Source organism: Alexandromys fortis, unplaced genomic scaffold (assembly GCF_014885135.2).
Source record: "Alexandromys fortis isolate MF-2015 unplaced genomic scaffold, M_Fortis_MF-2015_v1.1 scaffold_42, whole genome shotgun sequence".
Taxonomy (NCBI): Eukaryota; Metazoa; Chordata; class Mammalia; order Rodentia; family Cricetidae; genus Alexandromys; species Alexandromys fortis.
Genome location: NW_026067934.1, coordinates 9,951,200 through 9,965,804, shown reverse-complemented (window position 1 = coordinate 9,965,804; position 14,605 = coordinate 9,951,200). Strand labels below are relative to the sequence as shown.

The window sequence follows — 14,605 nt, the reverse complement described above, 5'->3', positions numbered from 1 at the left end:
ACTCCAACACATTTTGTCACTCTTTTCTCCTTCACTTTAATGTGCACATGTGAACTCTTCGGCAAAGCAAGGCTTCTGCACGCACCCTCTTCTAAAGCCAGTCTTTCTTGAGCTGGCTGTGCTGTCTAGAGCAGGGATGTGAAGCTGCCATGTCTGGTGGGTTTGAGAAAGCATGAATAGGCCATTACTTACCAGAACCAGAAAATCCTATCTGCACCAACTAGCAGTTAGAGAAAACGTATCACAACAAAAGTAAATCACTGATAAAATTACATCTTCCCATTACAGACAAGTTACATGCATTCACACCAGCACAAAGACTGATAAAGAAAAACAATGATACATGTTCTGAGATGCCCATAGAAAAAGTCTACTGCCAGCTCCAGAGTGAGACTGAAAGGAAATGAGAACATGCCTCTCCATCTCAAGCAGTTCCTAAAACTCATTGGTCATTTTTACTCAGGTAGACCCACATCTGAACACAGGTGACCTGATTAATTAGCAAACTGCTACAGTTTCACAGTGGTGAGTTGAAACAGGCCAGTAACACAAAACAGTAAGAATCTATTAAATAAATTTAGTATCTAGAAAGAGATCTTAAAAAATAACAGGAAGAAATAATTTGTGTGTGTGTGAAAGAGGTCAACCTTGGATGTCAATCCTCAGGAACTGCCCAGCTTAGTCCTTTTAAAACTTAAAATAAAAAGATATTTATTATTATTGTGCATACGATGGGAGGAGACACACGGTCAGAGGATGACTTGTGAGTTGGTATTCTCCTTCCACTTTTATGTGGGGTTGGGGCACACAAGATATGCCATCAGGCTTGAGCCATCTTATAAATGCCACCCTGTCTTTCAAGAGAGGGTCTCTCTCTGGGTCTTGGGGTTCACCCAACAGGTTAGTCCTTTTCTGTGTGCATCTCCAGGACTAGAGTTACAAGTGCATATGCCACTACATCAAACTTTTTATATGGGTACTGGTGGTTAAACTTTGGGCTTGTAGGGTAAGCACATTATGGAAAAATAAATGTTTTTAACCTAAAATTAAAGAAACTTTATGTGCATTTCTCTATGTATATATGCATGTGTCTATGTGCATGAGTCTATGTATATAACCATGAAGACCAGAAGAGGGTATCAGATTCCCAAGGGCTGGAGTGAAAGGTGTTTGTGAGCTGCCTTGACATAGGTGCTGGGAACACGGGTCTTGAAAGCACAGCAAGTGCTCTTAACCACTAAGCCATGTCTCCAGGTGATCTGATGCCCACGTCTAGCCTCTGTGGGCACCCATGTGCATGTACAGACTAACACGCAGACAGACACATAAAAGAAAATAAAACTTCAAAGAATGTTGTATTTTAGGAGATATTAAGTATACATGGTGATAATTTCATATGACACTTCTGACCCTCTTTTACGCCCTCCTACCAGGTTTGTTTTAGGTGACCGGTGAGTTTCATTACAATTGCTGAGAGAAGCATGGGTGAGGGGTTATTAACAGGACTATTGGTACTTACTGGTGGCTACTCCACCACCTACAGACCCTCAGGGAGGAGTGGAGCTTTGTGAGCTCCTTCACTTTGCTTGGTGTTGCGGTTTTTGTTTTTAATTTTTAAACTTACATTTGCTGTAAGACTGTGCCTCCTAGACATGTCAGAAGCTACACCCAAGAAGTTTTGCCAACATGGCTGCCTAAACAAAACCAAACAAGGAAACCAATAGACATGCTAATGTGGGAAGGGAGAAGTTACTAAATATAGGCAGTTATGGAATGCTGGGAGTGGGGAAAAGTCTTCCCCAGGAAAGAGCACACCAACTGATCATCCAGTATTGACTGGTCAGTCCTGAACACACACATATACAAGTAACATATGAACTGAGCAAGTTATATTTATGAATCAAGGAACACACACACACAAATATACCAACAATTTAAAAAAAAAAAAAAAGGCCAGGAATTTGAAAGAGAGCAAGGGAGGTTTATGAGAAGTTTTGGAGGGAGAAAAGAAAATAATATTTATTTAATTTCTTTCTCCTTCTGGGTGTGTGTACATACATGTGTTTATGTGTATACACATGCCAAAGCACACTGTCAGGAGACAATTTTCAGGGGCTGGCTCTTTCCTTCCACAACACAAGTCTTGGAAACCAAGCTCAAGTTGTCAGGCTTACCAGCTAGTGTCTGAGCCCACTAATTAATCATTCCATCTACTCCAGTGTTTGCTTCTTTTTAACTTTAGTATCTTATTTTATGTGAACCAGAGTTTTGTCTGCTTGTGTGTCTGTGTACCTCACTGTACCTGCTGCCTACAGATGCCAGAAGGCACTGGATCCCCTGGACCTGGATTTACGGACAGCTGGAAGTTACCATGTGGGTGTGAGGAAGTGAGCCTAGGTCCTCTGGAAGATCAGTGTTCTTAATTGCTGAGCCATTTCTCCACAGCTCCTCCACTCCCAGGATTTTTTTTTAGTTAATTAACTAATTGCTGAGTCATTTCTCCATAGTTCCTCCTCTCCCAGGATTTTTTTTTTTTTTTTTTTTTTGAGAAAAGTCTGTCTATGTACCTCAGATTAGCCTTAAACTGATGGTAACCCTCCAGTGTCCATCTTCTGAGGGCTGGGATTGCAGGCATGAGCCATCCTGTCCAACCATCGTGACTGTGACTACACATATCTTCACACTGTGACTGTACTTCATCCAATATGTCCTTGCCTTACCTGTCCACTGTATTGGCTACAGTTTCCAACTGCTTCAGGAGAAATGGATACAGTTCTGGAAAGCGAGAGAAAAACTCTCTTCCTGTCATTCTGCGGAAGAAGAAACAAAGGAGAAATGATTACATTTGATATCCTTGGATTTGATAAGAAAGCTCACACCTTCCCCCTTTGAAGGAAAACAGTAAGGTCATGTCTGGCTATTTAATGAAAACCTCCAACATCTTACATTTGATAGTCAACACAAATGAGGCACAAATTTCTCTCCATAATTAAGATGACATATACTTACAATTATTTGATATTAACTTCAGTCAGAGAAGAGATATGTAATGTGAACATAAAGTCTGCACAACTGATTTGAGTAGAGCACAGTCAACACCTGACAGACTGACTCGGCTCCGGCAATAAGGAGAGGCCTAGAACAAGGTTTCCCAACCTTGGAGCCATGTGATTTTGGACCAAGCAATTCTTCAGGACCGGAGGATGTCCTTTGTGCTACAGAATGGTTAATAGTCTCTGAGGTTTCTACCCACTAGATACCAGTAGCACAGCATCCTTCTCTCTAATTGTCACAATGACAATGTCTCCAGATACTGCCAAATGTATGTGATAAGACACAATGATAAATGAGTGAGAACCACTGCTCTGGAGGATGGCGGCAACAGGAAGGATGGTGCATAAGTGTCTATAGGGACTGCTCCAGCGGATACCTATAAGGATCATCTTTCCCATACTTATAGAAACTACTCTTGAACTCAGAAAAGGAGATAACAATAGTTTTTCCGACGGCACACACAGTAGGCCAAAAAGCTTATACTTAGTAAAGCATTTAGGAAAGAAGCTTGCCTGTTAAAGAAATTAGAAAAGGCCTAACTATAAAGAAACACTCATAACCTGCTCACTGTTTCGACTCTAGACATATGCTCCTATTAATGAACACTCATATCACATTTGGTTAAACTGAAGCATTTTGCAGGCAGCAAACTGCTCAGATCTTGTGTTGCCAGTCGGCTCACACATACACGCAAATTGGCTACCACCAAGACTCATGATTTCCCATAAAGCTCTGTCTCCAGCCAGCTTCTGCTTCCCCAAGTAACCACTGATTTGATTTCAATTACCACAGTTTAGTTTCATCTATTTTAAACTTTCACAAAAATGTAGTGGTACATTTTATAACTTTTCTGTCTGGCTTTTCACATTTGGCATAAAGTTGCTGAGATTTGTCCATAACACTGGCTGCAGCAGTGGTTTGACTCTTCCTCTCCTAAGCAGAATTCCACCATGTAAATAGAGACATTTGTAACTCATTCTGTGGGCAGACATGGGTACCTTTCATTAGTGAGGTAGGGGGCATTCTGAACACAACTGCTATCCTGACATTCTCAAACAAGGTTGTTCTTGATCATATGTCTTCATTTCTCTGGGTTAACATCTGAGAATAAATGTGAAATCTGCTTATCATTTAGGAAACACACAGTTTCCCAAACAACTCCATGACTTTATACTCCAACAACAGAAAAGCAAAGTTTTGGAGGATCTCTACCACTTACAGTGCTTGCTGATGGCTTTTATCTTGTTTTTCCATTTTAGTGAAACCTGGGGTATCTGTGATTTTGATTTGCATACCCATCCGGTATGCAAATCCGGTATGACTGATGGTGCTGAGCAGTCTTCCTGTGCTTAGGCATCATGTGGCCTTCTATTCAAACCCTTTTACCCGTTCTGAAAATATGTTGTTTCCCTTGTCATACAAACAACATATACACGTCTCTGCTGAGTCAGCCTTCTTTCTTAATAATGTCTTTAGATGAGAACATTTTTAAATACTTGATTAAGTCCAGTAATTTATCATTTTCCTCTTTGTGACTCATGTATTTATACAACTAAGCAATCTCTTCCTCTTCAGAGTAACAACTGTTTTCTGAATGTGCTACGGCTCGGCCTTCCACACAAAAGTCTATGCTCTAAATCCATCTCAGACACATTTCTGCATTCAGGCTTGCTCTCTTCTTCTGTTCTCCCTCCCTGCCTTCATTTCCTTCCACCACGTGGGTCCCAGGGATTGAACTCAGGTCTTCAGGTTTATCAGTAAGTGCCTTTACCTAGGGAGGCATCTTACCTGCCCTATCACATTTTTAGTAAGATGTTCCTTAATTAGAAAGATGGAGATGCATTTTGCACAAGGGCTAAAACATTTAATATTACAAAGATTAAACTCCTAATCTGTACAAATGCAATATAATTCTAATAAAAACTCTGTGTCCCTGTCTCTCTACCAGCCCCCCTCCATTGTTCCTGTCTCTCTGTCTCTGTCCCCCTTTCTGTGTCCCTGTCTGTCTGCTTCTGCTCACCCCCCTGTGTGTAAGTGGCGAGATGGAGATTCTAAAATATATATGACACACCACAGGCTACAATAAAGTATAAGGTTGGGAACTCATCCCTCAGGTTGCAAGACATATCAGAATAGCTTAGCTACACAGCAAATTTAGGGCCAGCTTGGTCTACACATGACAGACACTTCCACAACAAAAATGAATTCCAGAAAACCAAATAAGTAAATCAACAAATCAATAATAATATGGTAATTCATTAAAACTGAATTTTAGCCTTTTGATATATACAAAACAAAATTCTACTGTATCTAAAGCCTAAAAAAGCGAAAAAGAAAAGTGAAAGAATAAGTTTTTTACAGTCTTGACTTCTGAGGAATTTCCCCATAAGGTCTTCATGTTGTCAGTCCTGACAAATTAGGACTAAATTCATGCATTTCGTCTAATACATCATTTAATTAATTTAAATTGCTGTCAACAAAATGGATGCAACCTTCAGTATTAATATTGGCTGCAGCCCCTAGCACCTGACACCTAATCAGCATCGCATGTCTGGTAAACAAAGGGCTGTGTGGTTTTCGATACTGCCTCTCCATCTAGCCTTTGGCAGTAATCCAGAAATAAAGGCTGGTGCTGGGGCTGGAGGTATGATATGGTAAACACCTTCAATCCTAGAACTTGGAAAACTGAGGCAGGAGGATTGCCAGGCAGTGGTGGCATACAACTTTAAACCTGGCACTCAAGAGAGGCAGAGGCCAGTGGATCTCTGTGTTGGAGGTCAGCCTGATCTACAAAGCAAGTTCCAGGGCAGCCAAAACTATCCAGGGAAAAAAAAAAAAAAAAAANAAAAAAAAAAAAAAAAAAAAAACCTGTTTTAAAAAAAAAAAAAGAAGAAAAGAAAGAAAAAAAATCTAAATGTAACCAAGTTTGTACTTCTAATGTCATTTTACTAGAAATAAGGAAGACCAATAGAAAAAGCTAAACAATATTGCAAGAGCACTCAGATTTTGGAAGCTGCATAGGAAAACAGCCAGTTTCTACTAATAAACCAATAGCTACAAAATAATATAAAGTGTTACAAATTAAGAGGCTTTTGAGACTAAAAAAATTCAAAGAAATGAGCTAAAGTGGACGAACTGCAATGTGTAGAAGCTGCCTGGTTCCCAGTTCTAATAAATGAAATACAGAAAAACTTGTAAAACATTAAGGGAAGTTTGTATACTGAGGAATTAACTTTGCTAGATGTGGTAATAACACAGTGGCTTTTCTTCTAAAATTCCTTTAGTCATGTACCCAAGTGGATTTATAGGGAAAATGACATGGTGTTTACAAGCTCCAGGAAAGTAAGAAAGGGAGGAACTAAGAAAGACAAAATGATAAATGCTTACAACAGTTAAAGCTGAGTAATGGATGCAATGGGACAATTCCTGTTTAAATATATTGAAATTTTCAATAGTAAAATGTTTTAAATTCAAGACAAGAATACAAGTCACAAATGGGACTACACAATTGTAACCAGAACATATGAAGAACTGCCGGAAACCAGTAAGTAAAGGGCAACAAGTCAACACAAGATGGACAGACCTATTAAAACAACCACAGGAGGAAATGTCAATATGTTTGCCCATACATACCTCTCCACTTAACTAACATACAAAAAGCAGCATATTCACTCCGCAGAGGAACTAGTCAGTCATTCCCTAGTGGTCTAATATCTCTTAGGTGAGTTACAAAGGCAAGCAGTCTCACTTATACAAACCATATGACTGTGATCTAGAAATTGTCCTGATAGATAACTGGGCTCTGTTGTCCATAATGCTGCCAGATAAAAGGGCTGCTGAACTACTACTCTATGATTAAAGGCATTATTTTAATTGAATCGAAGCTAATTGCTCCAAACAGCAAATTACCTCATTCAGTTATCTTAGAAAATATTTACTAGCCAGTCTGTCCTGGAGGTATATAGTACATTACCTCAAAGCTAAACATTTTGTGAACATTTTAACTAATTGTTTTGTTTCTCAGAGCTGAGTAATTTGTTTTATTATATCGTTTTTAAAATACAGAGTTGTTTCTCATTATGGGAGAAGGAGTTGGCTCCAGGACCCCTGCAGATAGGAGAACTTATAAATACTCACACAGAGGCATAGCATCCTTTAAGTCATTTTTATAACACTTGACATACCCACACAATATAAACGCTTTGTACATGCTGTTTTACTGCACTGTCTAGCGAATAATGGTAAGAATAGAAGTCTGACCATGTTCAGAACATATGTAGTGTGTCTTCCAAATATTATTATTCCATGGTTGGCTGGGTTCACAGATGAAGATCTCAAACACAGAGGGTTCACTATTTTCTTATTGCTACTGTCATTCTAGATGCTACAGGCCTATAAGCATCTGTGTGTTTATCAGGTATCAGGAAAACAGAAGTTATTTTCTAAGGAGATATTTGACTCTGACAAAACAGATGTCCTCATCTAAAATTCTTAATAGCCTTATTTTAAGAAAACATATCTCTCCTGTAGCTCACTTAAAAGGCCAGGGTTCCAATGGCTGCGACACAGAAGACCTGAGCTATATGTCCTGCCAGGAAGTATTCTCACAACTTAGCATGAACCAAACGTTCATGCCAGGTGGCTATAATGTGGAAGTGTAAGCTGAAATAAATCCTTTTCTCTCCAAGTTGTTTTCTGGTCATGGTGTCTTATTACAGCCATAGAAACCATAGTAAGACACAGGGTTGCTTTTACAACCATTTGCTCTTATGAGAATTGACTCAGTGTCCCATTACTTTATTCCCTTCAAATGTGGCACCCCAATGACCTCCCAATGAGGCTTTAACTCTTAGAAGATCCACCTGTCAACAGCTCCATTCATGAACTGTTGGGGGGGGGGCTGGCAAGATGATTCAGTAAGTCAAGGTGCTGCTGCCAAGCCTAGTGACTGAATTCAATCACAAGGACCTATACAGTAGGAGAGAAACCAAGCTCCTCTTCATACTGCCATCTGACCTCCAAACATGGCATACCATGGCACAAATGCTACACACAGGCTTTAAGACAAACAAAGAGAAAACATATCCACACCAAAGAACTGGGTGAGGTATATTTCCTTGGTTCTATACTACAATCCACGCTGCCCCCATCATATCACTACAGAACTGGGTGAGGTATATTTCCTTGGTTCTATACTACAATCCACGCTGCCCCCATCATATCACTACAGCAAGCCGTCCATGCACCTTCCTGTTCACCTGTTTCTCCTGCCAGAATATACTATTTCCCCAGGCAGAGACTAAAGCTATCTTCTTTTTCCCGTTGTATCTCAGACACTAAGTATGATGCCCAGTTTGGAATTGGCATCCAATAAACAGCAGCAGGGGCTGGGACTGCAGCTCAGTTCTAAAGCATTACATGCCTAGCACGTGAGGCTCTGAGTTCCATCTCTAGCAAGTTGGAAAAAAAAAAAAAAAGCTGATCATCTCAAAATAAGTAAGAACCACAAGAAATAGGCACTGAGTGCAAGAAGCAAAGGACTAGACAGACAAAGGAAAAAGGAATCAGGAGCAAGACAGCAATAAAATAATCCCACCAAGTCTTCCCTGGCAATCCAGAAATGGCACTGTTTGCAAACTCAGACACCCTGTGAGGACTTGATATTTCTTAAGCACAGATAAGGCTTATCTCATTGGCTTACAAGCAGTTCAATTCTAGTTCACCCCAACAAGCAAACAACAGGCTGATGCTAGCTCTACAGAAGGTATAAGAAGCCCTCAGGGTAAATTCTTCAGACAGACAGGGTATTTCAAACTTTTTTTTTTTTTTAATCTATGTACTCAAAACTAGCCCTGCAGCCTTTTTAGATAATTGAAAGGATGGGGGCGGGGGAGCTGAACCACCATCAGCACACCCTCCTAGAGAGGGAAAAGAGCCCTGAGTGGTGAGTGGGATAAACAGGCAGACTTGGCAGAAACAAACAAGCCAGGGTAAAGACAGCACACCAGCTTTCCCTCAGCCTGTGCAAGACAAATGCTAATCCTGGTCTCAGCAGGTAAGGGCATGTCAGCCAACCAAGGAAACAAATTTGGGTAAAACTTCCCCAAACTATGACCACAGGATACCAAATATGGCACTCTACAGTACACTTCACAGGCGTATTCCAGCCTGACTACTCTGAGAAACTAGTCACAGGGACAGCTACCGAAAGCTCGTATTCCAACATTTACTGCGACAAATGAAATCTACATTGGGGACAATATATACATATAGTGAAAAGGACTGCCCAGAGACAAGATGGTTTGTGAAATATGGCCACATTAATTCACTACAGCAATCCCTCCCCTCAGTCACGTTTAACTCAAAAAACTCCATGACTCTGTTCTTGTTTGTAGTTATAATGAAGCTTCAATCATTTACTTGTCTTCAAGTTCAGTATGTGGTGGGATTCTTGTGTATATGCACATGAATAACGTTTTTAATTTTAATTTTTATTATTAATCTGTGTGTGTGCATGAGCATATGCACACAAGAGTGTATGCTGTGTGTGTATGTATGCATATGACTATATGCATGCCACTGTACATGTATGGAGGTCAGAACACTCAAGTGTTTGTCCTTGCCTTCCACCTTGCTTGAGACAGGGTCTTTTTTGTTTGTAGCTAATATGTCAGACTAGGTGGCCCATGATCTTCCAGGCTATTCTGCCTCCATTTCCTATCTCACCTTAAGAGTGCTGGGATTATACATATACTTTAATGTGACCAGCTTCATGTACAAATGAGCCACTCTCCAACCCTTAAATCTGTAACTGTTAATCTGTTGTCTACCAATTTAACTCACAACTCAGACAAAGAATGTACAAGTGCAAGCAATCCATTTTGCCCCCACCTGAAGGCCCTTGGATTAACACAGAAGACACATGCAGAACGCTACATCTCTAGAGTTATGGCAAAAGGAATCAGGTGGGTACATTGGAAGAAAGCAGGTAGGCAGCAGGAGGTTTTCTAAACTGATGGGAGTGTCTGCTTGGTGCTGATTGGCTTTATTTTAAAAATGTTATTAAAATTATGCTAGCCTAACTTCTTTTACTTTAAAGATTAAAGAGTATTTATTTTACTTATGCTAATCAGGGTTTGCATGCATGAGTTTAAGTGTACTGCGTATATAAACCAGCCCAAGGGGGCCAGAAGAGGGTACTGAATCCCCTGGACAAGAGTTGCAGGTATTTGTGATCTTCCATGTGGGTGCTGGGAACCAAACCCAGGTTCTCTGTAGCAAGGGCTTTTAATTAGTGTGAGCCATTTCTACATCCCCTATCTTACTTTTTGTTTTGTTTAGATAGGGCCCACTATGTAGCCCGAAACTTACTATGTAGACCAAGCTAGCATCAAATTCACAGAGACTTGTCAGTCTCTGCCTCACAGTGCTAAGACTCAAGTCTTCATACCACACACCTGCCTAGCCTAACTTTCTTTGTGGAAGAAAACTCAAATAATAAAATACCACAGAAAAATCTAAAACATAAACTCAACCCTCCACATTAGTCACCCATCTGAAGTGCCGATCTGTCCACCTCTCTTCTCCTTATGTATTACTCTATGATTACCTGCTTGCACTTACAGATATGTCAAGGGTAAGTTCAGCCAGGTATGCTGACACACTTGTGTAATTCCAGCATATGGGGGATGGAGGCAGGGGAATGGTGAGTGGAAGGCCAGTCCAGCCTACAGAGTAAACCTTGTCTCAAACAATACAAACACTCAGTTCCAAGTTCAACTGAAGCCACCTAAAAACAGCTGCGTCTGTGAGGCATACTCTGGGACTCTCCCAGAGTTCAGAAGTTCCTTCAGGGCACTAACCAGGAAACCAACATGAAAGGACATTATCCTCTTGACTAGGTCATGTGGACAGTGGTTTTTCTTCCAATCATGTTTGTATGTTACTTGGTATCTAACCATGGTAACGCTGCAGCTCTAGCCCTTGAGTTCTGGGAAAGCAACCAAGCTTAGATCTCTTGGTCTACTTTGAATCCAGTCCAGTATTTAACAGCTTTAAAAATCTTGGTCTGAGGTTAAGAGCTCCTGCTGTTCTCCAAGAGGACTTGTGATCAGTTCCCAGCACCCAATTTACAACTGTCTGTAATTACAGCTGACCTAAGAGGGCACACACACACATGGCATATACTCACAGACATATACACATAGATAAAAACTTAAATTATAAACTCCAGTGAGAACATGTATTGCACTTATTGAGGCCTGAATTTAGTTTCCAGTACCCACATCAACCACACACAAGCAAGTACAACTATAGATTCAGGAAATCCCAGATGCCTCTGACTTCCTTGGGTACCTGTACACCCCCCCCACACACACACACACATACATACACACAGAGATCGCTCAGTGGGTAAAAGCACTTGCTGTGCAAGCTTGATAACCGAGTTTGATCCCCAGTACCCACATAAAAAGCTGGATGCAGAAGTGCTTATCTGTAATCCCAGCACTTATACCATGAGATGCAAGACAGAGACTGGAAGCTTGTGGATCAGTTAGCCAGGAGTACACACTGCAGAAATAAGACAGACCAGCCTCAGAATTTGGGGAGTAAGAACTGACTCCACAAAACTGTCTCCCACGCATCCATGTTTCCCACAAACATTTCACTGAAATCAAGCTTCAGTCTCTTTTAAAAACTCTGCCCTTAAGATCTGCCACACAGAGGAAAAGTTAAAATGCCAGGAGTCTATGCGTTGGAGCTTTAACAAAGGCAACCCTATGCAAATAATAATGCAATGAAAAAAGGTTTTCAGTTAAACATGTCTGCAAGAAAATGAAGTTATTCCACAAGAGTCCCTCTACATGCAGCTCATATCACTCTCAATCATCTCAGAATGGCGATCAATAGCGTAATGCACAAGGAACTAAAAGGAAAAGCGAGCAAGGGCAAGCAAAATCATGCAGGCCTAAGGAGCTGCATAGTAAACAGCAGCAAAGGTGGAGGCTGTGCCCAGTTTTGAAAAACAGGTCTTATTCAGAGGCCATGGAGCAAACACCATAAACTCTGTTGTTATATGCAAATAAACGTTGAAAGCAAAAACCTGGAGGTTTGCAGTTGATATTTCAAATGGGAACCCAATAAACTATCAAAATGGGGCTGCTCCCTACATTCTGGCTAATAAAACCAGCCCAGAGGAGAGAAATTCAGCTAAGGGCCTGTCTGCTTGCCACAGTGATTGCTGATAAAACAGCAAGCTCATTTTAAGAAAAACAATGTCCCCAAATGGAAACAGGCCTACAAAGAAGACAAAGCACACACATGAATTAAAAGGACATGATCAAATATAAACTAATAAAACACAAATAACTCATTAAAAAGAAATCTGGATTTGGAACCCCACCAGCCCATCTCTGACTCTAATCTTGGAAGCTTCTCCTCAGCCCTAACTGGGTTGGCAGCAGCATCTCCTGCAGTGGTCAAGGTCAGCACACGAATGAGTGTGACAACAGAAAGAGATAAACCTGCGGTCCTGGCTGGTGCGAGCCCATAATCCCAGCAGCCAAGAGGTTGAGGCGGATGGACCACCAAACTTGAGACCATCATGGTCTACCTTTGTCTTGTTGAAACAGCCACAAAGAAAAAAAGAAAGCTGCCATCAGTATTTCCAGGGTCAGTCTAAAATCCAAGCCCGCGGGCAGGATGGAGGTGACAGAAGACCAGTGCTGCAAGTAGAGAGGCCTGGGTGTGACCCTAGGCACTCCCAGAACAAACCCTCTAGCCACTGTGATCCCAGGAGTGGTTCTAACAGGAAAGCCTTGGGCCTCAGGACCTCTACCAAAGTGCTAACAGGAATCACATCTCCCCCTTCTTGTCCTCTGAAAATGGACAGTTCCCAAGCTGCCACAGTGCCTATTAGAATACTCTATCCAGAGAGGGGGAGGGTGGTCTTGGTTCTGAAGTGTGTTCTGGCTGCAAGTCATCCCCTGGAAAGCCACTGGTCCAGGAGAGGGCTTGGAAACACATTTCTCATTCACTGCCAGGAAGGGAGTCAGGATGCCTCTCTTAAATTCCTCTATGTGCAAGTTTCCATCTCAGCAGCTTATATGGCTTTTTTTTTTTTTTAACACAAGGAATTGTTTCTTAGAAAATGTTTCTTGGGCTAGTGAGATGGCCCAGCAGGTAAAGGCACTTCGCCAAGCCCGGCAATCTGCGTTCAGTCCCTAGGACCCACATGGTGTACGGACGGAACCAACACCCATGAGCTGGGCCTCTACATACACAACAGCACCTAAGTATCTATACACACACACACACACACACACAAATGTAAAAATAATTTAAAAAAGAAAATGTTTCTGGTTGAAGTCCATCACCTTAGAAGTCTCAGAATCATGTAGTCTGTAGGAGTTTGACTTCATGGTCATTTTATAAGGGATCTGTGATAGACTGTCCACAGAGATGAGCTGCAGCCTCTTTCCCCTGGGTGTATGCTTCTCCTTTCTTTCAAAATGTAGGTGTACTTCTCACTCCTTGCCTCCAGAATGCCTTGTAACTTGCTGTGATCAAAGGAGGTCGTGGAGATGGCACTGTGCTAGTCTGGGCTTAGGCTTTTAAGAGGCAAGGCAACTTCTGTATTCACTCTTTTGATGCTCTAACTACCCTGCTGGAGAAATCCCATCAGTCTCTAGTCATCTGTGCTCCTGGTTCTAGTTGAGGTCATTTCAGATGATGTTACATGGTACAAAAGAAATATCTGAAAAATTCTACCAAGGAACGTCTACAACGCATAAACACTTTCAGCAATATAGCAGGATACAAGATTAACTCAAAAAATCAGTAGCCCTCCTGTACACAGATGATAAAGGGGCTGGGGAAGAAATCAGAGAAACAACACCCTTCACAACAGCCACAAATAGCATAAAATATCTCAGAGTAACTCTAACCAAACAAATGAAAGACTTGTATGACAAGAACTTTAAATCTTTGAAGAAAGAAATTGAAGAAGACACCAGAAAGTGGAAAGATCTCCCATGCTCTAGGGTAGGCAGAATTAACATAGTAAAAATGGCAATCGTATCAAAAGCAATCTACAGGTTCAACACAATGCCCATCAAAATCCCAGCAAAATTCTTCAAAGACCTCGAAAGAACAGTACTCAACTTCATTTGGAAAAGCAAAAAACCCAGGATAGCTAAACCAATACTGTACAATAAAAGAACTTCTGGAGGCATCAAAATCCCTGACTTCAGCTGGAGAGATGGCTCAGAGGTTAAGGACACTGACTGTTCTTCCAGGGGTCCTGAGTTCAATTCCCAGCAACCACATGGTGGCTCACAACCATCTAAAATGAGATCTGGTGCCCTCTTCTGGCATGCAGGCATACATGGCGGCAGAACACCGTATTGTATATGTAATAAATAAAATATAAAAAAAAAAAATCCCTGACTTCAAACTCTACTACAGAGCTACAGTACTGAAAACAGCCTGGTATTCACTTAAGAACAGACATATCTTTCATATCACCATAGAACCTTCATCTGGTGATGGA

At 41.1% G+C, this 14,605-nt stretch overlaps 1 protein-coding gene across 3 annotated transcripts in view; it reads right to left on the bottom strand.

Annotated features, from left to right (window-relative positions):
- Positions 1-14,605, bottom strand: part of Thada (THADA armadillo repeat containing) — a 301,738-nt gene that overhangs the window by 168,063 nt on the left and 119,070 nt on the right. For all 3 annotated transcript variants that reach the window (XM_050146143.1, XM_050146144.1, XM_050146142.1), the window contains exon 27: positions 2,721-2,810. In XM_050146143.1, the coding sequence (XP_050002100.1) occupies positions 2,721-2,810 (90 nt within the window). The remainder of the gene's footprint in view (positions 1-2,720; positions 2,811-14,605) is intronic.